The sequence below is a fragment of the Aedes aegypti genome, chromosome 3 (genome assembly GCF_002204515.2).
Source record: "Aedes aegypti strain LVP_AGWG chromosome 3, AaegL5.0 Primary Assembly, whole genome shotgun sequence".
In the NCBI taxonomy this organism is placed as follows: domain Eukaryota; kingdom Metazoa; phylum Arthropoda; class Insecta; order Diptera; family Culicidae; genus Aedes; species Aedes aegypti.
This window is the reverse complement of record NC_035109.1, coordinates 408,904,920-408,929,157: the sequence shown is the minus strand read 5'-3', so window position 1 is coordinate 408,929,157 and position 24,238 is coordinate 408,904,920. Positions and strand designations below refer to the sequence as shown.

The following is a 24,238-nucleotide window of genomic DNA, read 5'->3' as shown; positions in this document are numbered from 1 at the left end:
AAAGCATGCCCGTTTTCGACTCTTGATTTCCTTTTTGAGAGCCAACTTTGCCTCTCTGAATGCTGCACCGCGTTCCTCTCTTTGTGCTTCTGTGCGTGCGCGTTGCATTCTTCGTCTAGCCCGAAGGCAGATTGCTCGAAGATTTGCAATTGATTCGCACCACCAATACACTGGCGGCCTGTTCTCTCTAGGAGGGGCTTTTCTCGGCATGGAAGCATCACACGCTCGTGATATCATAGCAACTAGCTCTTCACCGTTTAGGTCCAGAGTGTTTCGTTCGCGCCTCAGGGCTTCAGTGAATACTTCGACGTCGAAGCGCGCTGTTTTCCATCCTCGGGCTTGGGTCGAGTTACATCGCGCTGCCTTCTGCCCGCCTGGTATTATACTATAGCGAATCGATTGATGATCGCTATGAGTATAACCGTCATCAACGCGCCAGTTCATGGTACCTAAAAGGTTAGGACTACAAAACGTCACGTCGATGATCGATTCTGCACCATTTCTGCGGAAGGTACTCACTGTACCCACATCTGCCAACTCTACATTTAATGCGGCCAGGGATTCCAACAATAGCTGGCCTCTTTGATTGGTGCAGCGGCTACCCCACTCCACTGCCCATGCATTAAAGTCGCCAGCTATCACTACTGGCTGCCGATTAGCTAGTTCGGCCATCATCCTGTCAACCATGTGGGAAAATTCCTCAATCGACCACCTTGGGGGCGCGTAACAACTGCAATAGAACACGCCGTTGATTTTTGCTATCGCAAAACCGTCATTTGAGCTAGAGACTACTTCTTGGATTGGGTATCGTCCTGTCGTCCCTATAGCTGCCAGCTGTTGAGACCTATCCGCCACCCAGTTCCCGTTGTTGGCTGGTATGCGGTATGGGTCCGATAATAACACCACGTCAGTCTTGGTTTCCGAGACTGACTGCCAAAGCAGCTGCTGGGCTGCATCACAGTGGTTTAAATTTAACTGTGTTACTTCCGTTTTGGCTGCTTTGATACTCCGCTTGTGCCCGGACATTTGGGTCCGCCCGTTAAGTGTCCGTTGTCTGCTCTGTCGACACATATTAGGTACTTAGCGATTTGCTTACAATCGCTTGCCCTATGGCCTTCCGCGCCGCATTTTCTGCACATCTTACTTCTGTCGGGACCATTGCAATTCCACGACTTATGGCCCTTCCCGAAACACTTGAAGCAAACTTCAGGAGGCTGTTGTATGCTCAGCCGGCAAACCGACCAGCCTACCTTGAGTATGCCCAAGTTCTTCGCTTTGTTGGCCTCTGCGACCGGCAGCCTGATCGCCGCCACCTGGGTGCCCTGCGGGCCCTTTCTAAGGTGGATGGCGTTACTGGCTACGTCGATGTCACACTGCTCTTTGAGGGCAGCCGAGACCTCCGCTGCATCGGTGACCTCATCCAGATTTTTACACTGGAGAATCGCTTCAGCAGTAAGGGATCTTACATCAACCTCGTCACCAAGTACTTCTTGTGCCAGTTGCTTATAGACTGCACCCTTTTCCTTGGCGTCCTTCTTTAAGACTAGGATCATTTCACCAATCCTAGTTCGCCTTATGCTTCGCACGTCTGCGCCCAATGGCGATAGCTTCTCTGTGCTTCGCATCGCCTTCAGAACCTCGGCGTATTTTGCTTCCTCCGTTTTGATAACGAGGGCTTCGCCTAAATTCCTACGTTTCGCTGTTTTCGGTTTAGCGCTCTCCTTGGGCTCCGTTTTCGGTTTCCTCTGTTTTTTCTTATTTCCAACTCGTATCCACGGGTTGCTGTTGCCTTGCGCCCGTGGTTCCTGTGGATGCACTGCCTGGTTCCGGTTAACCCGTGGCTCCTTTTTCTTGGCTTTCTTGGCCTTAGGATTGGTGTTGGCCTCTCCTTTGTTGCCATGTCCTCTTGATCGCGGGGCTTGGCTCGTGCCAGCTTTTCCGCTTTGGAGGACGGCCGCGTAGGTTACTTTTCCCTTAGCAACCATACGTCTTTTCGCCACGTATTCATCCCCGGAAGCTTCCCTCTTCCGCATCGCGTATCGAATAATATCATCAGATATATTCGCGTTGCCTGTGAAGGAAAACACTTCGGTCTGACACGACCTAGTGTCTTTTTGGCCTTCTACCTTGCCCAGGTGTTCCATGGCTTTCTCGTAGTCCTGCTTTGCAGCTAGGACTGATTGTCGCAATTTCAGTAGACTTGTTTTCAAGTCTTTGCTGATATTTGTTTTGCTTTTAACATATTCGATGATGACATCAAGTTGCTCAGCAGCTACCTGCATTTTTGGGAGGTACTCCCTATTGCGATCCATGGCCTCGATTAGTCCCGGGCCATCGGTCACCACACATGTTGCACTGGAGCGGCCAGTGCCTGCCGTCGTCACAGTATCTAGGCTTTTGCCCACACTGTTTTCAATAAAGTTGGTCGCCTCCTTCCTTGGCGGGAACCTTAGCCGGTTACTGATAGGTCCAGAAGCCTCTCCTTCACATTCCGCTAGTTGTTTGTTTTGGTTGATCATCTCTTATGGGTCCCCCTAAGAGCCGCTATCCATCTCCGCTGGAATAGTCGCCTTTATAATCCCATGGTTATCTATGCAAGCAGGGAGGCCATGCTAGGGTTGACATAGTCCTTTATGGGGTACTATGTTCAGAGCCGGATCGGCGCAGGTCAGGTAATGGCATCTGAGCCTACTCCCGCCCAGTTGGAACAACCAGGCGACGGATTTGGAACGTACTCTAAGGCCTGCCACGGTTTTACGGGACGGGGGCAGCCTGCGCCATTAACCCACTCGCCGTTTCGGGCCAGTGTCACCCGACCCTACTAAGGGAGTAGAATGTCGCCGCTGTCAGCCTCAAAGCATATTATCCAGTACATATACCGTTACTTGTCCTTTGTCGTGCGCTGCCAGTATACATAATTGGGGCCGTACTGGCGTTGGTCCCAATGTGCTCGAAGCACTCCTACTCGTAATTCCATGCCTTGTCCGTTTGTATCGCGACCAGTATGCCATAATCAGGATCTCACTGGTATCAATCCTGATGTGCCGGTTGGCACTCCTGTTAGTTTGGGCTAGGGTACTTTAAGCGGCACCGGTCGCTGTGACAGAGTTGCATTCGGATTTTTGTGGTTTTTATGAAGGTTCATCAAAGCCCACTGCGAACTTCACCACATCCTGGGCAACTCCCCAACTCGCAGAGGTCCTGGGGGGGGGGGTGTCCGTTAAGCCCCTGGACTGTCGTCCCTGCTGCCCCAACAAAAAAAAAACGCATAATGCGAAGCCATAAGGGTGAAAAATTTAAACTAATTTACAACATCCTTATAATCCCACCCTTATTTAGCCTCAGGTTTGAGACTGAAGAAGGGAAGCCGATTGTCTCGGAGAAACACAAGGTCACCTGCACCATTGCTCCGGGTAGCACAGGAAGGGCACAATACTGTAGAGGGCGCCCTGGTACTCCACAGGCTCCGTTTGCGGTTAGGTTTTTTTAGACCCCCCTAACCATTCATTCTTAGGCACGGTAAGCTTAAAGCGGCATGAATTAGGGGTCACCTGTGAGATGGACTTATACCACCGGAACAGGCAGTCCGTAGTGTTAATTCTTAGCCAATTGAAACAACCGCTACCGACACTACACGGCTATCTAGGCTGTTCGGGAAAAGGAAGTTAACATTGATGATTAACTCCTGACGTGCCCAAACAGCCCCGAGGATCTGGCGATTGCCAAGCGCGAACGCTAGCCGCTCGGCTATCGACGCGGTTGGATTGAGAGAGAACAAAACGCAAATAAAAAGCGTTCATGATAGCTCAATCGTGGTTGGAATAGTAAATTTAAAAACACGTTCATGGTTCTCATTACTGCAACGCTTGTTTCAGTGTATGGACAACTCGCCTCTTTTTGTTTTCTAGTCTCTTTAGTCATCATTTGATGTTACCCATCAATGAGTCTACTCAAATCAGCGTGTATGTTTTGCTTTTTACTGTCTGTCGTCCGTCGTTTTCGTTTTTCATCCATCAGTGGCTCGGAAAATGTTGAATTAAAGTCGAAAAAATGAACAGCCGTCGTTGTAAAAGATCGGGAAGTGCAGAAGATGCGCTCCTGTCGTTTGTGGAAGTGAAGGAAGAACCCAATGAGCAGCTGTTCGACTACAATGACCTACTGCAGCAAGCCGAAGTTGTCGGGAAGAGTTCGGAATCTGTAAACAAGTATGTATGGGTCATTCAAAAAATACGTACTGCGATTTGGCCTATAATCATTAAATGATCCAAATTTTGGATGGTAATCTGCTACTCTAGAAGAATTTACGTCGCTCTATGCATATCTGTCTCATTTTTTCGTATAAAAGGCACTAGTTTGCGGGTCTATTTCATTTTACTAACATACATTTTTATCAAACAATCACGAATTTTTGAAAAAACGTAGGTATTTCTCGACACTATCTAAAAATAATAAAAATGTCATGTACACGTTTTGCTTTTAAATTACAATTACAAATCTATGAATATTTAATCCATAACATTGATAGATATTGAACAATATGACTGTCAAGTAAATTGAAAATCGTTTGGAAACCTTAATGTACTTAATTCTTGCCAGTACTGTATACTACGTGTAATAGTAAATAACTGAAACGTATTTGATTAGATTTATAATTTACATATATGAATAAATTTTCCCTCTGTATTCTTTTTAATTAAACACTACTTTGCAGAAATGTTAGCGAATCGCGGACCAAAATGCCAGAAAACAAAGAGAGCAAAACGCATTACAAGCGAAGTCGTGCCACACAGGTCAATTCGGAAGACATTGACATGCTGAACGTAAGGAGATCCGATATACTAAACACCCACGCTGAAAATAAGCCGATCAAAGCTATTGGAACCGAATCCATCATTCCCCAGTGTCGATTCTGTCTGCGACGGGTTTCTCGAGAGAACTTGAAAATCATTCTCAGGAAGCAAAGTACAAAAGCGCTGGCAGCTTTTCAGATTCGAGTATTCCACCATGATGCGTACCCATTAGCCTGTTCAAATTGTCTGAATATGATAGACATCATTCTGGATTATAGGTCAGCAGTCACTAAGGCACGTAATTTACTTCTTGATAAAAGAATGCACCTAGAAAACGACGGTTGGGATGATCCAGCGAATATTGAATGTTTTAATCAATGCAAATCAGCCGTTGAGCAACATCGAATGCAGATAGACGCGATCTATGATGAACACATGGCAAGAGAGGAAAGAAGAAACACGCAAATATTAGAACCGAAACCGGAGTTTAGTGTCGAAAACCATGAAACGCCTGGTCAGAGCGATAACATCAATGACATCCAAAACGCTCCTACGCAAAACACGATAAATGATGATCTAACTGTTGAATTAGCTTTGGAATCTGGCATTATGGAGGTAGAAAATGTGTTAAAGGCTCATGTAGCGGATAGTTCCTTGGATAGTGGCAATTTGATTGATGCTGGTGAAGTTTTTGAGTTGTCGGCTGAGAATCCGAAGACCACTGCACCAGACATCAATCCCTCAGTAAATGAGAATGATGTATCACATCACAAAAGAAGAAAAGTAAAAGAAATAAAAGTATACTATTCTTCAGAATCCGATCAAAATGTTGAAGATGAAGATTATAATCCAGCTGAATCAAATTCGTCCGAAAATGATGACGATGATGTAGATTACACCCCAGCTCCTTTAACTTCGAAACAGAAAACATTCGTAAAATCGGAGACTGAGCAAGAGACTTCAGAAATATCTGAACCGAAGAAAAGGAAATATCGAAAAAGGAGTAAAGAATCACGTCAATCGAAAATGCGAACTAAAGAGAAAAAGCCTAGAAAGCCTCGCAAGCCAAGAGAGTCCGTATTGAACAGGCCACCTGACTACAAACCGCCATCAATTCAACCAGTATTATGCGACCTGTGCGGAGAATCAGTTCGCCCCGAAACCATCGAAGGCCATCGAAATCGCCATCTAGGTATGCACTGAACAGCTGTCCGTTTCCGTTTAATTTGTGCTAATCTCAGTAAAACGTTTTTCCTTCAAGGAATCAAACCGTACAACTGTCCTATAGAAGGATGTGATTGGACATTCCACGGTCGAGCCAACTTGTCCAACCACTTGCGGCGTATGCACCCGGAGAACGGAGTACAAGCCTTAAAGTGTGACGTTTGCGGCAAGTTCATCCGTGGCAAGCCCGGAATTTTGAACGAACACAAAAAGCTCCATTTCCTCAAAGAGAAGAGTTACGTTTGCCCAGTATGTGGGAAAGGGTTCACTTTGAACAGATATCTGAGACAACATTCGGTCATTCACACAGGACTGTTCCCCTACGAGTGTAGTTATTGTGGAAAAAAGTAAGTAATAATGATCTCGTACCTCTTTTGTTTAATAATACATATTTTTTCTTAATATTCTTTTAGATTCAACAATAAGTGGAGTATGAAAACTCACGAGAAAAATATGCACGAGAAGAAGAATCAGGGGTCGACTAGCTATGATCCAGCAATGGATGCAGAACAAACAGATCAAGCATATGTTGAATAAAATTCTTGATAACTTGATAACGATAATACAATGTTTTATTTGTACACCGAAAAACATCAATAAAATCGATGGATATCAATCAACGGTGATTGAACCCAAAAAAAAAAAATGGTTTATATTTCACTCTCAATTCGAATCTGCTCGATATGCGAATGGTCGAAAATTTTACCCGGCAAGGTAAGGAATTGAAACTCTTTTCTGTATCCAGCTTTTTACGCTAGCATGCCATAAATTTTAAATCACCCCCTTCTGACATCTCTTGCAAACACTATAATAATTTTTATAGCTTGATCAATTCGATTCTTGTAAGTATTATCTTATAAGCCATTTTACGAGACGTTCGAATGACGTTTTCTGGCGGGCCGCTCATTGTTGTTGTTCAAAAAACTAGCCTGATATCTGAATGGCGCTGGTCACATTTTTGTTGGCGATGATGTCCCCGTCTCTTTCAGCGCATGTTTCTACTCGGTTTACATGTATTATGTTACCTGTAAATGAAAAATATCTTCTCTGCCTGCTGATTTCAATTTTACATGCGAAAATTAAAAACTTTGTTACACTGCCACCAGCGCCATTGTTGAATAAGCTCCTTCCAAATGTAGCGCTAGAAGAATCGTAAATAAATCGGCCCGCCAGAAACTTTCAAAGCTGGTAAACAAACGGAAACCATATGATTCGAAACGTCTCATAAAATGGCTTATTGATCTTCTGGTTCCTAAAAGAAATGAATTAAATGAATAAATCCGATTAATAACTCTAAGGAACAACTGTTCTAGTCAATTCTTGCTGCAAAACAAACGTAGTGAAAATTTTTGACATTTCAATCAACAATCTTAAATTTCAGTCTACTAAGATTTAACTATAAAATCTGTTGCCAATAAATGCCAAACTCAAATCACCCCTCATCGTTTTATGGCAAGCGTAAAAAGCTGGATACCTATTTTGATAGACTTTTGATGGGCTACGTTAGAGTGACGTTATGTTCTAATTTTGACGGGTCTCACGTTTGTAGTTCTCTTTGAGGCGATGTCTATGGTCAGAGGTCATGAGGCAAACCTCGGGCTGAAAGCTCTCCAATAAAAAAATGAAGAAATAGTCCTCAAAAATAATCAAAACTTAATAGTTGGTAATCCAAAGGGGGAAGGTTACCAATGGGTTTCATACATGGTCTGATTCGCTACTCACCACATAGTAACGCACATGCGCGACACGGAGAAAAAAGTTTGTTAAAAGCTTAGCTTAGCTTAGCTTAGACTGACTACACATATCAATGGTTGCTATTCCGTGATTGACCGAAGTCAGTGAAAATGCACAAAGAATCAACTAGAAGTTTGGCTGGGATTGGCCATAATCTTCTTCAATGTGCATAATTCAGTGCCTCTATTTATACAGGGTCAATAACGGCGCCGGCCACGTCCTTGCAGTCAGGTGGGATTGGGGGAAGGAATGTTAGTGTGTAACCTTTGCTATTTGGAGACCGTGTTTGCCTCTGCATCTCCACAAAGGTTACTGGGAGGGATGTTTGTTAATGGGAAGGATCGTTGGGTCACAGGATTCACTTTGATAAGCGATTAGACCATGATAAATAATGATTTGTGAGATATATACATGCTTATTTGCAAATATAATATTTTCATTTGATATGAACAATTTATATATAGTGGAAAATTATGCCGACATTTGAGGTGACGAACCATTCAAAGTTTGTTGAACAAATACCTAAATGTAACATTCCTACAGCTGTCAGGACGAAAGCATGTGTTATTATATTTTACTTATTTGAAAAGAAACAAAAAACTTGATTGGTTGGAACATCATAGAACACTCTTATTCTTATGCCGACACTTACAGTGGCGAACCATCCAAAGTTTGTTGAATAAAGTGAACTTTTCGCAAGTCCACACTTGTAGTGTCGAACCATTCAAAGTTTTTTTTTTAATTACAAAAATAAAGGTAAAAAGGGGTGTTCTGAAAATAAAAAAATGTGAAACATAAATAATTCATGAATCAGAGTTTGTGTCGACACTCACAGTGACGAACAATTCATAGTTTGTTGAAAATTCATATTTACGTCCCACAATTGTAACGATTAAATGTGCAGTCATACATCTCAAAGAACACACATGCTATAATTGATGCCTGTCAACTCTTATAAGACTATATTTTGTCATATAAGAGCCAACACGTGCGTTACTCGGGATATTTTATAGATTAGAAATAGTAGCATGAAATGAGCTCACCAATTGATCCTTTATCTTTCACTGTGCAGCCACAATCCACTCTCAGCCTCACTCGTTTGCTCGGCTATATAAAAGCACTCAGAAAAAAAAAGGCGCGCGACCCGAAAAGGAAAAAAAAACTTGGCTTTCTTGACGCACTGCCCAGCAGCAAGCGTCAAGGTCAAAGGATCAAAAAGAACTAACCGATCACGCCCATTTTTCACTTACTAGACCGACGCGCGACATGTTTGATCCTGCCTTCGTCGCTCGCCCCCGTAGGAGCAAGCGTCAAGGTCGAAAGATCAAACAGAACTCAGGAGAAAAAAGTTTGTTAAAAGCAAGCAAAATCTAGTTTTTTTTTCAACCAAAATTCTCGCATACTCTGAGATAACGCCCTAAAAGCCATTGGTAGCTACGTGTGTAGCTCGTTGTTTCTGAGCAAATGAAAGAATTTGCATCCAAACCAACATCACGGGCAAGTAGATAATGATCTTTCTTCCCCATAGCGTTGTTAAATAACATGAAAATACATTCAAATGCTCAGAAACAACGAGCTACACACATGGTTACCAATGGCTTTTAGGGCGAGATCAGAAGTTATGCGAGAATTGGGTCCTAAAATGTTTAATGAATTCTCGTTTTTATTCAATAATACGAAAGAGCATGTTCTTGCAACTACTTTAGCAAGTTTTCCCGCTCAAATAACGGCTATATCATTTTTTAACTTCAATTTTAAAAATGGTTCCACATATCAACCTTGACACTTGTGATCTTGTTTGACATTCACTTTTTCGACAAAAATGCCACAGGGCATATAGTTTTAACACTGGGGTTGTTCCTATCTGACATTTCGGAAGGGACACGGAAAACAAAATATACCCAAAATTCGAGTTTATACCAAGGGGTGTGACAAAATCTCAAAAATCATAAAATAAAATGTTTTTTGTACTTAAACCAATGAAAATCATTTAAAAATTGAGTAAACATGTGTTTCTGCCCTAAACTTAAGCGTTTGGTAATAAAATTGAGACAGGGCTTTAGGACCCCATTGTACGTTGAATATTGCACAAACAAAATATTAGTTTGCTTTGACAATGTCACTTGGTTGATACAAACTAAAAAACTAATATTATGGAATTTTTTTTTACTTTTCTCGGTGAATGCAATACTGTACTCAGAGTGAAAGGGAGTAACGAAAGTAATAAAATGACAAGATGGATAGAATCGCAAGCGAGCGACGAGAGAAATGAATAGAAGTTGAAAATTTTGTTTTTAACATAGGGCCATATGTGTGAACAACACAATCGAAACGACAAATCGATGCCTAACGTCCTGGTCTCGAACGGCTAGATGTTGTAGTGTTGGTCACTACTAACACTAGACAGGCAAAAATTTGTCCAAAAAATGTCCAATCTCGCATATCCCTAATTTGCCCAAGTGATCCTATTCGAACTGAAGTTGATTAGACGTGAAAAATCCAATAAGTCACTTTCGTATCAATCTCCGAAAATATGCCAACGATCGATAGAAATGTTATATATGCCGAACAATATAGTTAACAGGTCGAGGCGACAAATTGACAAATTTTTGCCTGTCCAGTGTTAGTAGTGACCAACACTACAACATCTAGCCGTTCGAGACCAGGACGTTAGGCAACGATTTGTCGTTTCGATTGTGTTGTTCACACCTGAGAGAGACTCGCGAAGAGAAAAAATATCAACGTCATATGCAGCCCAGATTCCCCTCTCACGAAACGTCAAATGCAGCCCACCGTTTTTATGGCTGAAAAAGTGAAAAGTATTGTGTTCAAAGTAAACTGTTATTAAAAACTTCAGTCGGCGGAGCAGTTTTTTCCAAAGTTGCTGATAAATCTAAGCAGAAGATTAATTATTTCTAATGTCTGCTACGTTTGCTGGCATGAAATTTCACTCAAACGGCTATTTATGATTCGATGTGATGCAAACTCAATCATTTTTTGCTGAGAGGTTCATGTGAGGATTTGAACAGCATGCGTATAATTGGTATAAACACAAAGGGGAATAAGAAAAAAAAGTAGTGGTATCACATTTTGGCATTTTTTGCTCAAAGCAGCGTTATAATTCTTATGGCATAGACGCAATAATATCTCGGATGTGATCCAACGGACATTCTGCGTCGTCTACGAATAAAAAACAGTGTTCATGTGGGCACCATAGCCTAGTCCGTCTAGTCCTGGTAGAGGGGAAACTTGGCAAAAGCCAGACCGAGGGTTCAGCCTTGACAAGTTAAGCTATCAGGCAGCTCCAACTGAATACCATAAAAAAAATTCAACTAAAAAATTAGTTGTTTTAAACTGGGCTGATTTTTCTCCGTGTAGTGCCTATGCACGAAAAATTGCAAAAAGGTAACGCGTAAAATATGTGTATAGAGCTTAGTGACATTTGAACACACGTAGACTAGCATACGCTCGTCATACACAGTTTGTTTTTGTTTTCCTCAAAGAAACTTGCACACCCTTTCCAGACTCATCAAAATGCATATGGAAATATTACCCAATTTGAAAAATTTATACCCGGATTCTGGGTGTTTTCCGAGACAGAGTGCATATTGTTTTCCTCTAAGGTTCACAACTACTTCTACACTAGGGCACCCATACCATTGGGCGTGATAACCACTATGGCGAAATGCATCTAACGAATTGGGTCCTAAAGCCCTGTCCCAATTTTAGTGCCAAACGCTTAAGTTCAGGTCAAAAACACATGTTTACTCAATTTTCTAACGTTTTCCGTTGGTTTAAGCCCAAAAATTTTTGTTTTGATTTTGTCACATCCTTTGGCTTAAACTCAAATTTTGGGTGCATTTCGTTTTCCGTGTCCCTTACGAAATGTCAGATAGGAACAACCCCAGTGGTCGAACTAAAACCACAGACAAACAGACGTAACACTTAGAACAAATCTCGATCAAAATCATAGTCACGAGGACATGTACGCCCAATGCTAAAATTAGTTCGTTTGGCCGACAGGCCAACAGATGGTGGTAGTGTGTAAACGTCTAACGCAAACAAAAACGATGTGAGCGCTGCAGGTGGTGGATTGGCTACCTACCATATTTTTGAATCGACCGTTAAAAAGGTGGTCGATGCACAATGATGAGAGTGTGACGTCTGTTTGTCTGCTTAAACCCCTGTGGTGTTTTTGTCGACTAAGCGAACGTCAAACATGATCAAAAGTGTCAAGGTTCATTTATGGACCAAATTTTTAAATTAAAGTTTAAACATGATATAGCCATTATTTGAGCGGGAAAAATTGCTAAAGTAATTACAGTAACATGCTTTTTCGTGTTATTAAATAAAAACAAGATTTCATTACAAATTTTAGGACCCAATTGTTTCTCAAAATTGGGAACTTCTTTTGAAAAAAATATTTGGTACCGTTTGTGCGTAATGATTATGGCTATCACGCCAACCAAATAGTTTTGCGATTAAAGCTCCCATTAATAAGATATTTGAAGTTGGATGCCTTTCCCCATACAAAATAAAACGAGAAAACTCCTGCTAATCAACTGTGGGCAAGACCAAAGCAGGTAATCCATTGAGAACTATTTTCGAAAAAATATTTGGTACCGATTATACGTAATGATAATGACTATCACACCTATACCAAATATTTTTCCGATTAATGCTTTCATTTACACGAAATTTGAACATAGATACCTTTCCCCACAAAAAATAAAACGAGAAAACTTCTGCTAATCAACTGTGGGCAAGAGCAAAGCAGGTATTCCATTCACATATTGTGAAGTATAAACCCGATAAAACCAATAAAAAAACAATACAGTGTTCTGTTACAATATATTATATTGGTTTTGAATTGTATGTTCAAACAAGAATAATGTTGCTTCGACATTCAATTACAATACGCTGTATTGTACCCTATACGATATATTGTACATTAATGGTTTATTTCATTAAATTAGTGGTACGTTTTTATCCGGGGAGCGATGCTTCTCATGTGTTCACAGTTGATCAGTAGTTCTCAACGACGACAGAGTAGAAAATTGTGTACGTGTCGGGTCGGTCAGACCCTCAACGTTCACCGCGGTAAAGTCGAGACAGGATCGCTCATTACTATTAATTGTCAAAGCCACGCTCCGTCCAAACAAACATCGCGAACCGTCGCGTCATTTCGCGGTTTTCGTTCCGGAGATTTTCGTGCACGTGAATGCAAAAATTGCTTGAGAAAATCTAAAATCGTTTGCCATACTATAATCCTATAATGTGTATTGTTCTGTAGTGGTGAAGTGAGAATAGAGTGATTAATCAATGAAGAGAAGTGGATTTTTCTAAAGAAAGTTGCTGAGCAGGTTACATCTGGGAATACAGTTCGAGCTCGAACTCAAGGTCAGTACAACAAATTTCCCCTCCGGCATACGTTTGCTTGTGCCATTAGGTATATGCTTCTGCAAGACAAACTCCAGGGAGAGAAAAAGAAATTTTGGTTGATTTTCTTAGAATAATTCCTGAGCGAATCGTCTTGGAAGAACGGAAAACATTTCTGAAGTAATCCGAAGAAGCGGAGTTTACGAAATTACATTTTTAGCATAACATTTGATAAGGGGTTAACTGCCAAACGTAAAAATTGAGCATTACTAGAAAAATATGAGTATACCAAAGAACCTCGTTCTTGGCAAACTGTCCCCACTGGTACCGAGTCTGCTTCTCTGCTTAACCAGCAATTTAACCAGGGAATCCAACACTTTCCCATGGGTCTAAACATATTTTCAGAGATCGTTTCAGGGTTAACCAGGGTTCTCTCTTGCAGAAGCTTATGACATATTTCTCCATAGGGTTCATTAGAAAATCAATGAATTTCGTTAAGCCAGCCAAAAGTTATGAAAAGTATTGAAGAAAAGCAAGGAATGTTTAATTTTTGAAGAATGGAAATGTTGGAGGAAAGCCTAGGAAAATCAATGGACAAATTTATGAAAAACTTTTGACTTTCTTGGAAAATGATGGAATCTCTGAAGTAATTTATGTGGCTATCCTTAGAAAAAAAATCCAAAGTGAGTTCCCGAAGGTATATCTAAAACGAAATTCAGGAAAAAAATGGAAAGTTCGTGAAAAATCACAAACTTCGGAGTAATATGTGAAAGAAATCTATAGTAAAACAAACAGTAATATTTGTCGCAATATCACAAGGAATTAAAAAAAGTTTTAGAAATATTCTTCGAAAAATGACTGTTCAAATGAGGAATCAAACTCTCATGTCGTGGTTCCTGTTAGGTTAATTTTTGCAGTCATATGCATGTATGGTCTCTTTTTGGTTCATATTTCCAAGACTATAAGTCCTGATTTCCCGAAGATATCATCTAGGAAAACATACTAAATGTCCTCCAGAGAAATTTTCTGAGTACTTCGCTGATGTCTATAAATCTGAAACCCATTTTGACGGAAAAGCTATTTCTTCCTTAAGATCGAATAGAACATTTTGTTATACAGTCGACTCTCCACAACTTGATGTTCTATAACTCGATGGATTTTGCGGTCCCTTCAAATTCCCATACATCATGCTCTCCATAAGTCGATGTTTCTATAACTCGATGTTTCTACTAGTCGTTGTCACGTGGGAGGAAAACTTCCCTCCATAACTCGATATCCATCTAAAAACCCATTTTTATACAGGGAGACATGGACCATTTCTGGTTTGGCAGTGAATAAAGGTCTTGCAAGTTGTAATAAAAGTTTAAAAACATAAAAATAAAAAAAAAATTAGTGAAAATAAGGGATTTTTCGAATATTTTGAAAAAAGTGTACAAAGATTTTTTTTTTTAATACTATCAACAAAATGATATTGTCTGCTTGCAGAAGTGATCATAAAAGTATAGGTTGTTGTCGGTATGTTCTATAACTCGATAATTCTATAAGTCGATGGTCCCTTGAATATCGAGTTATGGAGAGTCGACTGTATTCGGTTCTGATGATTAAAGGCACTTTTAATCATTTGATAAACATTCTTGTTTTTTCGTGGAAATTAAACACATTTAGAACAAATTGATTAAAAAATATTTTCTGTAGGGTAAGTGATCCATTAGTTGTGGGTGTTCCTATAGTTGCGGTAGTGTCATTTTCACTGATTTTATTACATTATACACAGAACTGACACTGCCAATCGACATATTGGCTTGTTGATACACGGAATAGTTGAAAAGAGCGTTCAAATTGCCTTAAAACTGATGAAATATCACTAAATTGCTAAAACTTTTCTTGCTTGTACCAATAGTTGCGGTAAAGTGTTCCTATAGTGATGGATCCCGTAAGAAAACAACGGATACCGCAACTAAGGAGTGTATCGAAAAGTAGTCGCAAACATTCAAAACAGTCTCTAAAATATTGGGTTGCACCTAGAAACAATTTTTTGGTCAGAAATGCTTTACAATGTATTTAAAAATTATGATGCGGTAATATTGTTTCAATAAAGTGGCATTTTGTATGATAATTTTGCAAATTACTAACAGATGTCGATGAAAATCTTGCACACCTCTGAAAAAATTGATATGTTAATAAATGTGTTAAATTTTAAGAAAAAATGATTTTTGTGTATGCTAATATATTCTGTGCCACAACTTTTATGACATAGTTTAAAAAATATTTTGAAAAATACATTAACAAGCATTTGAGAGCAAATACAAAAATAAAAAAAAATCGATTTTGAAGGACCTTGTTTTTTGATTTTTTCTTTCTACACTTTAATGGTAGTATCGAACGATTGTAATGAATAAAAAAATATTTTTTGATTGGAAAAGTTTCTTTGCATATTTATGAAGTAACGTAAGCAAAAATTGGTACTGTATATTATTACCACTGTATACAAGGGGTGGATCACTCTTGATGCATCGAGAAAATTAAAATGCATTTCAATGCAATCGTTCTCTTTGAAAATTTCTAAACTCATGGTATGCTGTGATTTTTAACTCTAGGTTTGATTGTTGTTGTGTGAGTGTCAATTTCGTCCATACTCAATTTACTATCGTGGCAGCTACCTGCTATATGGCCATCCAGAGGAACTTCCAGAATTCTCAATCTAAATCTATCCTTTCAGGATCTATATGTAATTAGTAAGACTGAAGACATATCAGAGAAAAATGGCTGTGTCGTTAGCTGATTATTGATTTGAATATTTATTATTGATTTGTTACAGAATATCCCATAGACCAAAATAGCATTGTACCGAAATGGCTAAATTGCTCTCCTTCGAAATACACTGCTGATAAACCTGTTTCATATAACCAAAGCTGGAAATAGAGGGCATGATTGGCGAACTCAGTAAGGAAGATGTCCAAAGTCATGAGGACATGATAAGATTGCAAATTGTAAACCAGAATGAGTGCACCGGCATCAACATTGGCGAATGGTGCTGTTGGAAATAGTTATAAAAAAAGCTTTAGGAGACTGTTGGGGAATTCTCGCCGTGGATATGGAGTAGACTAAATTTATATACATAACCATTGTCAATCTTGTATTTATGAAGTAAAGCTTATGGGAGAGGGAGGAAGTTGATTTATTTCTAGCTTTTCTAGCTGATTTCTACTTTATTAAACAATCGATTTATATTACAAATGAAGTCTTAAAGTAAGTTTGGTCTACATTGGAAGAATGTGGAATCTCTCAGCGGAAGGTTTCATACAAGCTTGAACTTTTATGTTCCAAAGAGTCTCTCTTATGCCTCCATGTGCCGTTGAAGTGTACCAGGTGACGTTCATCACTATTTTGTAGTTCCACAATCTTCTACCTAAAATATAAGTGATCCCATACTGCAAATATAATTTGTCTACACTAATTCTGAAATTGAACCGTGAAACTACGATAAATTTTGAAGGCAAACTCAATCGCGTTTTCAGCGGAACGACGACGCTGCCAGTCAACTACCAGCGAGTCACTTAACAGCCTAAATGGGAAGGAAATACTACCCGTTCCCGTTCCTAACTGCTCTGCAGATCATCAAGAACATATTTTTGCCAGGTCGTCAGGTTTTCGTACTGTTTTACTTTCATAACAAACAACGCGTTACTATGATAACAAAATGAAGTTTTAAACATCAGGACTAAGTTGATGTGAATCACGAAAAAATGCATTTGATGCAATTCAATGCACATTTGATGTGCATCAAACAAGTGATCCACCCCTTGACTGTATACGACAAAGCTTCAAAAGTTGATTATACAAAAGTGACTTTCTAAAACCGACCTTATTCCAATATTTGAGCTTTCTTAGAGCAATAAATTATTTTTTTGAAATCCGTTTTACGTGCTGTGTGAAGTAAACATATTTTCCAATAGAATAAGCTTCTCATCCTATTTTGTTTGATATAAATTTTGTTCAATACAAATCATCGAATCTTCAGAAGACACTTCAAAAATGCAATTTTGTGCAAGATTTTATTTTCTATGCTTTGTAAACCATGTTGTATTTATATTAAGACTGCATATTAATCAATATTTTTTTAGTTGCTTCAATATTTGATGACATGATGGAGATTTGCGTGAAAAAAGCTTTTAAAAAGATGAACTATGCTCTGAGATATACCGTTTCGAATGTTTGCGACTACTTTTCGATACACTCCTTATAGGAACACAAATTAATAATATACCGTAACTAAAGGAATAGTGGAGGTATTATTTTTCACTGAAATGCCGTAGGTTACTGCCTGGAAGGGAGAAACCAATACAAAATTTCTCTACGTCACAGTGAGCCGAGATTTTGCTGTCACGAACTGTCACTGTGAGCCCGGATCTTAAACAATGGACAAACATGATAAAAGCGCGTAATTAGCCTAAGCATATTTTTGCATTCCATCAAAAGTAGCAAAAATCGAATTAGAATCAATTCATGCACATTCAAAAGTAACGTCACGAGAGCACCGTTTATTTTAATTGAATGTAATGTATTGGAATGAGGCTATTTTTACTGTTTTCATTAAAACTGAAAATTAAACGCATAGAAAACTGTGGCCCTTTTTCAATGTTTGTCCAGAAAGATCGAAGGTACACAACAAATGAAAACTAGCGATTTTCATTAAGCCTGCCTTGATTGTCGTCGGCAAACTGGAGTTATCTTGCAATTTTGAAAACAATTGTATCCAATTTCGTGTGTAGTATCGGTGCCTCCCTCCCAGGTTACTGCGATGACATCATTTTTCTCATTAAGTAAATGGTCGTTACCTGGGAGGGAGAAAATGATACAAAATTTCTGTACGTCAAGGTGAGCCGAGATTTCTGCTGTCACGAACTGTCACTGTGAGCCCGGATCTTAAAGAGTGGACAAACTTGAAAAAGCGCGTAATTTATCAAAACATATTTTTGCATTTCATCCAAGTTGATAACAATCAGTTGAAAATCAATTCCTGCACGTCCAAAAGCAATGTCACGATAGCACCTTTTATTTTGATAGAAAATAAGAATTGAAACACGCATGTTTTTACTCTTTTCAATTAAAAATTAGAATAAAATGTACAGAAAACTATGGCCCTTTTCCCATGTTTGTCCAGGAAAATCGAAGGTGCACAACAAATGAAAACTAGCGATTTTCCCCAAGCCTGCCTTGATTGTCGTTGGGGAGCTGAAGTTATCTTGCAGTTTAGAAAAGTTTTGTTTCATTTTTCGTGTGTAGAATCTGTCCCTCCCTCCCAGGTCGTTACCTGGGAGGGAGGCACCGATACTACACACGAAATATGACACAAAGTTATTTCGAACTGCAAGAAAACTCCAGCTTGCCAACGACAATCAAGGCAGACTTGATGACAATCGCTAGTTTTCTTTTATTGTGTTCCTTCGATCGTTCTGGACAAACATGGAAAAAGGGCTTAAGTTTTCTATGCATTACATTTTCTTTTCTATTGGAAAAAGTGAAATTATGCGTATTTGAATACTTTATATTCAATCAGAATAAAAGGTGCTATTGTGACATTACTTTTGAATAAGCATGAAAAGCTTTTCAATAGTTTTTTTTTGTCACATTTGATAAAATGCAAAAATATGTTTTAATCGATTGCGCGCTTTTATCATGTTTGTCCATTGTTTTAGATCTGGGCTCACAGCGACAGTTCGTGACAGCAGAATCTCGGCTCACCTTGACGTACATAAATTTCGTATCGGTTTCTGCCTCCCAGGTCGTTTGAATTGCGCTTCCTGAATATAGGCGATTAAATGAAGTTCAATCGTGCTTAGCAGTAGCGCAACCAGGATTTGGCTCTAGGGGGGGGGTTTTGTGAATATGAAGATAATGTGTTTTTGGAAAAATTAAACGAGTGTAAACAAATTCGAAGAGAAAAATTGCAAAATATTGCTAGATTAACATTAAACAAAAAACTTCACACCATTTGCAAAATTAGGCTATTCTCTTGTACCTCGAACATACATTTTTAAATAGAGTTACAACGCTACTCAAAGGGAATCTGTTTTATCTAGTGAAAGTTTTCTGAAATACCTTCGGGTTCCAAAGAACATTTCGTTCTTTACAAATATTATCTTAGATTAAAATATTCTTATATCATTCAGATCTTCATTTTTCGTAGCTTGTTCTGAAGTTTTCCAGGCTACATTTGGAGGCACGCACATACATTGGCTTTGAAAATCACCCTTCGTCTGTTCTGTTCCTTACATACATTTTCAAGTTTTTCAACGAACAGAATGATCTTTCAGCGCAAGTCGCAGTAAAAGCATTGCGACTATCATTAGCAGTTTGCCGAAGGTAAAATTGCATTGCAGATATTGAAGCATTTCCAGATTGCAGACGAAAATTTGTGATTTTTCAGCAACGGAACCATGAAGGGGAAAATAACCATCATTGTTTTACAAATATTCAAAACCAGTTTTTTTGCTCAACATTTATGCGATGCTCGAGAAAATCTATCATTGCATTACATTTGCTATCTGGATTGCCATGATAGATTTTCGTGAAGATTTCTTTAAATTTGAACGAAAAAACTGCTTTTTCGTTTTTGATGATTGAATGATGGATTCTTGAGCCTTAATCTTTCCTAGGATTTTTATTTGTAATCATTAAAAACTAATGAATTGCTCATCCGGAAATTCACGTGCTCTCTGGAAGTCATAAAATTCGGCTAAATGCAGAACCAACTGATTTTTTTTTTCAAGATCGAATTTTGATGAAAAATGCATATTTTAAATCGGTTTCGATATGTTTATATGACAAATTTCTCTTCAAAAACCTGTAGCTTATTTATCAGAAAAAGCGAGAAAATTTAGTCCTCCTCGAAGGTCTTCAAATAAGAAAGCCACAACTTAGAACAATATAATTGTTAACACAACTTACTGCTCCAGTTTTGTGGATGTTAGTATTAAATTTCAAAAATATATTTGATAATTCTTATGAAAAAAATCTGCTCTGGGGGGGGTTTTGACCCCCAAAACCCCCCCTTGGTTGCGCCACTGGTGCTTAGTACCTCCACTATTGGTAAATCTACCCTAGATATGCTTTAAATGCTTTATCATTATTGCGGCGCTCATTTTAAATCCACATCCAGCGGCGGTGGTAACACGCAGAAGATATGCGCGCAATTCAAACGCAACGTCAAAATTCAATTAGCTAAATCACTTAATTTTATTAGCATTGCGACGGTATATCGACATTTTCAGTTAAACACATTACGTGGATTTATCTTGCAGAGTACATTAGATTTTTTGTTTAAGTGTTTCGAAGCCAAACTACTCATCTTTGAAAATATTTTTTTAGTCATCTAAAATAACTATTCGTCAATCATTTAAGTATTTCAGAGAATTTCCTGAACCTGAAAACTGAGTAAGATAGGCTAGAAAAACTAGGTGAGCAATGATATCTACCTTATGAAAAAAAAAAGATTTTATAAATCATGTGCTACGACTTTGACGTAGGGGAAAGTCCTCTATGCCCGGATACTTTTTGTTTTTTTTTACCGTTAATTTTTGTACAGTATAACAAATTACATTATTTTAAATAAAAACTCACATGAGAACAAAAAAAAAAACCTTTACAATTCATTTTTATGATGGATTACATTATGTACCAAAAATGGTGTGCTCTGAAATGTGTCCTCTATGGCCGGACACTATGTCCTCTATGCTCGGACACTATCATTTTTACCATCAAAGTTTACACCAAACCCATAGTAAGGCCAAGGGTGCTTCGTATGTCAGCACATGCCTTGTGGGTTGAATCTTCGCATGATGTACAGCGTATGAAGCATATTAGCGAGATCATAGGTCAGTTCCATAAACTCCTTTTTGATCAGCGCCATAGATCGATTCGCCATATGTCGTCGTCTATGTTGCATTAGCGATGGCTCGTATTCAGATTAAAATGTCTTCGTGAATTCAACGCGTTTATAGTTCTTCACAATATCTTTGTCAGCTCGAAGGTTGAAGTGTGCTCTTAGGTACAGTCAACTCTCCCTTACTCGATCTCCGTATCTCAATATCCTAATTAGAGAATCATAGTCAAATTTGGTGTTCATTGCTACCTCCATGGTCCCTTGAATCGCATATTTGCGCTGGTTTAGTATTCTGTAACACTTCATTATCGAGTTATGGAGAGATGACTGTACATCATATCTTGTGGCTGCTTCTCGTGCGCTCATTTGCCTTAAAAGCATCACGTTTACAAGACTTTATAAGGTCTCTAAGGACCGAAAGTTTTGTTATTTATGCTTTATTTTTGTTGCTGTTTGTTTTTGTACCCTGCATTTATGAAAAAAAGCGAATTCAGTGGTTAGGTTAACATTTTTACTGTCCGGTCATAGAGGACTTGCAATGGTTCACGAAAAAGGTTGCTTTTCTTTGAAATTCTACATTTTCTAATAAATTTTGCATTGTGATTGATGCAAAACTTACTGAAGTCAACGTACGGAGACAATTCAGCTTAAATCATAAGAAACATTTGTGGCTACACTTGTATGAAATTTTATCGTTTCACATATATTTGGTAGATTGTATCAGAGTGAAACTTTTAACAGCTACTGTTTGTTTAAATTTGGACATGAAAACGTATACACTGCAAAAATGTGTTTTAGTATAATCCTGGAATACTAAAATCTTAATATAATTATTCGTTTTTGGAAAATTCAAACTGTCCGGGCATAGAGGCTGTCCGGCAAAGAGGACTTCCCCTTAGAGACAAGCTTTCAATCGTTGGTGCTTTCTTCATGTCGACAAATCATTCCTTTGTGTGAGTAAATTGTGAAAATAAGAGCCAACTCATGCATGATTAGCTGACTGCTATTGACGTGATTGACAACTAAAGCATGAACAATTTCAATCGTCAGTTATGTGAATTTTAGTTTTTCGCATGAACTCCGAGCCCACTGGTTTTAGAAAAGAGCTGAAAATGGAATATTTCTCCGCAACTACGTTAGATTGGGACCTTCTACATATTTTAACGAGTTTCTCAATGGTAGTGTTAACTACTAGGGTGGTAAACTCCAGACGGCTAGATATAGCTTTTACAGATGTTCAGGATTTCACAATGAGTGTAATAAAAGGTCCAGATCAAGATCAAATACAAAAACGATAGAAATTTTTAATTTGTTTCTCTCTTTTGAATTGTAACATTTACTACTTTCAAAAAGTTTCATCCCACATTCTTCCGATAGATTTACGAAACTTTATAATGGTATCCGAATTAGTTTTATCTCTTTGATAATTTTCAATTTTCTTTTATTTCCATACATATGTCAATTTGTTAGTTTTATGCGATAGCTAAAAATATTCTGTTCCGTAGTCGGTGGTTAAAATAAAACTCAATTATCTCATCTACATAACTACAATATATTATGATAACTGACTAGTGCACCGTCCGTTTCACGTGTCGGTTGTTTTTTTTGTGTGTTAGCAATTCAAAAAGCGTGGTCGGAAAAGCAAAGAGAAGAATGTTATGTATCCTCGTTTCTACCAGGGATTCCTCAATGCTTTTAAATTTCGGTTTATTTTTTTCCTTTCCTTTCTGGTAGTGCGCCATTCTCAACTTGAGAGTTGAGTAAATGCGCCATTCAAATAAATTTGTTTAGGTGTTCTATAGTTTAGTGGGTCTAGTGTAGGCATTGTTTGTCTGTTTGAATGCTTGCCTTCCATTCATGATCTGCATATGTAGCACAGATTTCATTTCTCTGGCAAACAGCCTAATCGATAAAATGCTCCACTATATGGCGATATTTCTAAGATCATTTTCTTCGCTTTGCTTTTGTTTACGCAATTTTCAGAAAAAATCGCGTCGTTATGAATTGCTCCCTTGGCTCTTTCATTATGGTGCTATTACGCATCATTAGGTTGTCATTTGAATTAGAAAATTGGGCTCGGAATTTCTTATTCAAATGAGTTTTTTTCTTCCTTTTCACTAACGACTGTTAATTTTGTGTTTTACTTCTTTCAGCTTCATCATCATCTGTAAGGTAAGTTCATTGCAAAGGAGGACATCGAAGAAAGACGCGACGTGGTTCGTTTGCCATCCTTACTTGTTGACAATCAATACAGATCTGCGGGGGACGTTTTTTTACTCTCAATGATGATTGGTGGGTAACAGTTGTACTTAGTGTCAGCTTTTTCCTTGTAAAATTTGTTTTTCATCTCGATTTGCTCATCCATGAGTTAGACAACGGTCGCCATCTGCAGGCATCTGAGACGTAATTGATAATAATGGCTTTTCTATTTACTCGATTCCAAGGACTGTGACATCTAGACGAATTCGTTTCGAGGAAGTCAAATGCGCCTTTTCTACATAAACGCAACTGTTGCATAAGTCTTGGAAATCGCTTAAAAGATGCAAATATTCGTTGGTTCTGTGTGACAAAACGCACATGTAGTTCTATTACAGCACCGTTTCATTGGTGAAAGTTCTTGGCCCGTTGACCAGGGAATACCGCGAGGAGCCACAATCCTTTTTTCCGCTCGGGATTTGTTTGCTCGATTTGACGAAAATTTCCTTGAACGTCTCCCGGAACTGACGTGACATCCCGCAGTAGATTGCAAAATTGATTGGATAGCTAACGATGAGGAAAAAGTTCGCAAACAGGATGAACAGGTTCGCAATGTAGTAGTCGAGGAACTCATAAATGAGCGAGGAGATGATGTGTAAGGCCGTAATCACAGCGAGTGGTATTTCCACGATGAGGAAAACTGTCACCACGACTATCAACATAAGTGTGGTGCAGTTGGAGTCCCGGACTCGCTTGCATTCTCGCTTTTTGGCGGTATCTTTGAAGAGACGTTCGCGCTTCTGTTGCGCTTGGCGCATTGCCTTGAAAAGCAGCACGTTCAACGCAACCAAACTCCCGCACGGTATCAGATGCACGAACAATATCCGGAACGAAAAGTAGAAGGTATAGTACACATCTTCGCCTACGTAGTCGTGCACCCAGCTTGAGGTCTCGGTGTGGCAAACCTCCGTCGAATGGCCGTTCCATTCGATTGTCACCAGGCTGTATGATCTGGAAGGACGGAAGGGAA

The 24,238-nt window shown here is 39.0% G+C and overlaps 2 protein-coding genes across 2 annotated transcripts in view; one reads left to right on the top strand and one right to left on the bottom strand.

The window, feature by feature from the left end:
• Window positions 1-3,954: 3,954 nt before the first annotated feature.
• LOC5573234 (zinc finger and SCAN domain-containing protein 31) lies at window positions 3,955-6,577 on the top strand. Its single transcript, XM_001654398.2, has 4 exons — window positions 3,955-4,205; window positions 4,712-5,982; window positions 6,052-6,361; window positions 6,428-6,577. The coding sequence occupies exons 1-4, from the start codon at window positions 4,051-4,053 to the stop codon at window positions 6,549-6,551; spliced, it is 1,860 nt and encodes a 619-aa protein (XP_001654448.1). The 5' UTR covers window positions 3,955-4,050; the 3' UTR covers window positions 6,552-6,577.
• A 15,714-nt stretch (window positions 6,578-22,291) lies between these two features.
• LOC5569139 (sex peptide receptor) overlaps window positions 22,292-24,238 on the bottom strand; it is a 98,590-nt gene continuing 96,643 nt past the window's right edge. The window contains exon 6 of the mRNA XM_021848571.1: window positions 22,292-24,219. Coding sequence (XP_021704263.1) covers window positions 23,601-24,219 — 619 coding nt within the window. The 3' untranslated portion in view covers window positions 22,292-23,600. The remainder of the gene's footprint in view (window positions 24,220-24,238) is intronic.

What these genes read in the sequence shown, in the direction of transcription:
- LOC5573234 (XM_001654398.2), top strand. Translation starts at nt 4,051, where the DNA reads ATGAACAGCCGTCGTTGTAAAAGATCGGGAAGTGCAGAAGATGCGCTC. An exon ending in AGTTCGGAATCTGTAAACAA is followed by an intron (nt 4,206 to 4,711) that starts GTATGTATGGGT and finishes ACTACTTTGCAG; the next exon opens with AAATGTTAGCGAATCGCGGA. An exon ending in CCATCGAAATCGCCATCTAG is followed by an intron (nt 5,983 to 6,051) that starts GTATGCACTGAA and finishes TTTTCCTTCAAG; the next exon opens with GAATCAAACCGTACAACTGT.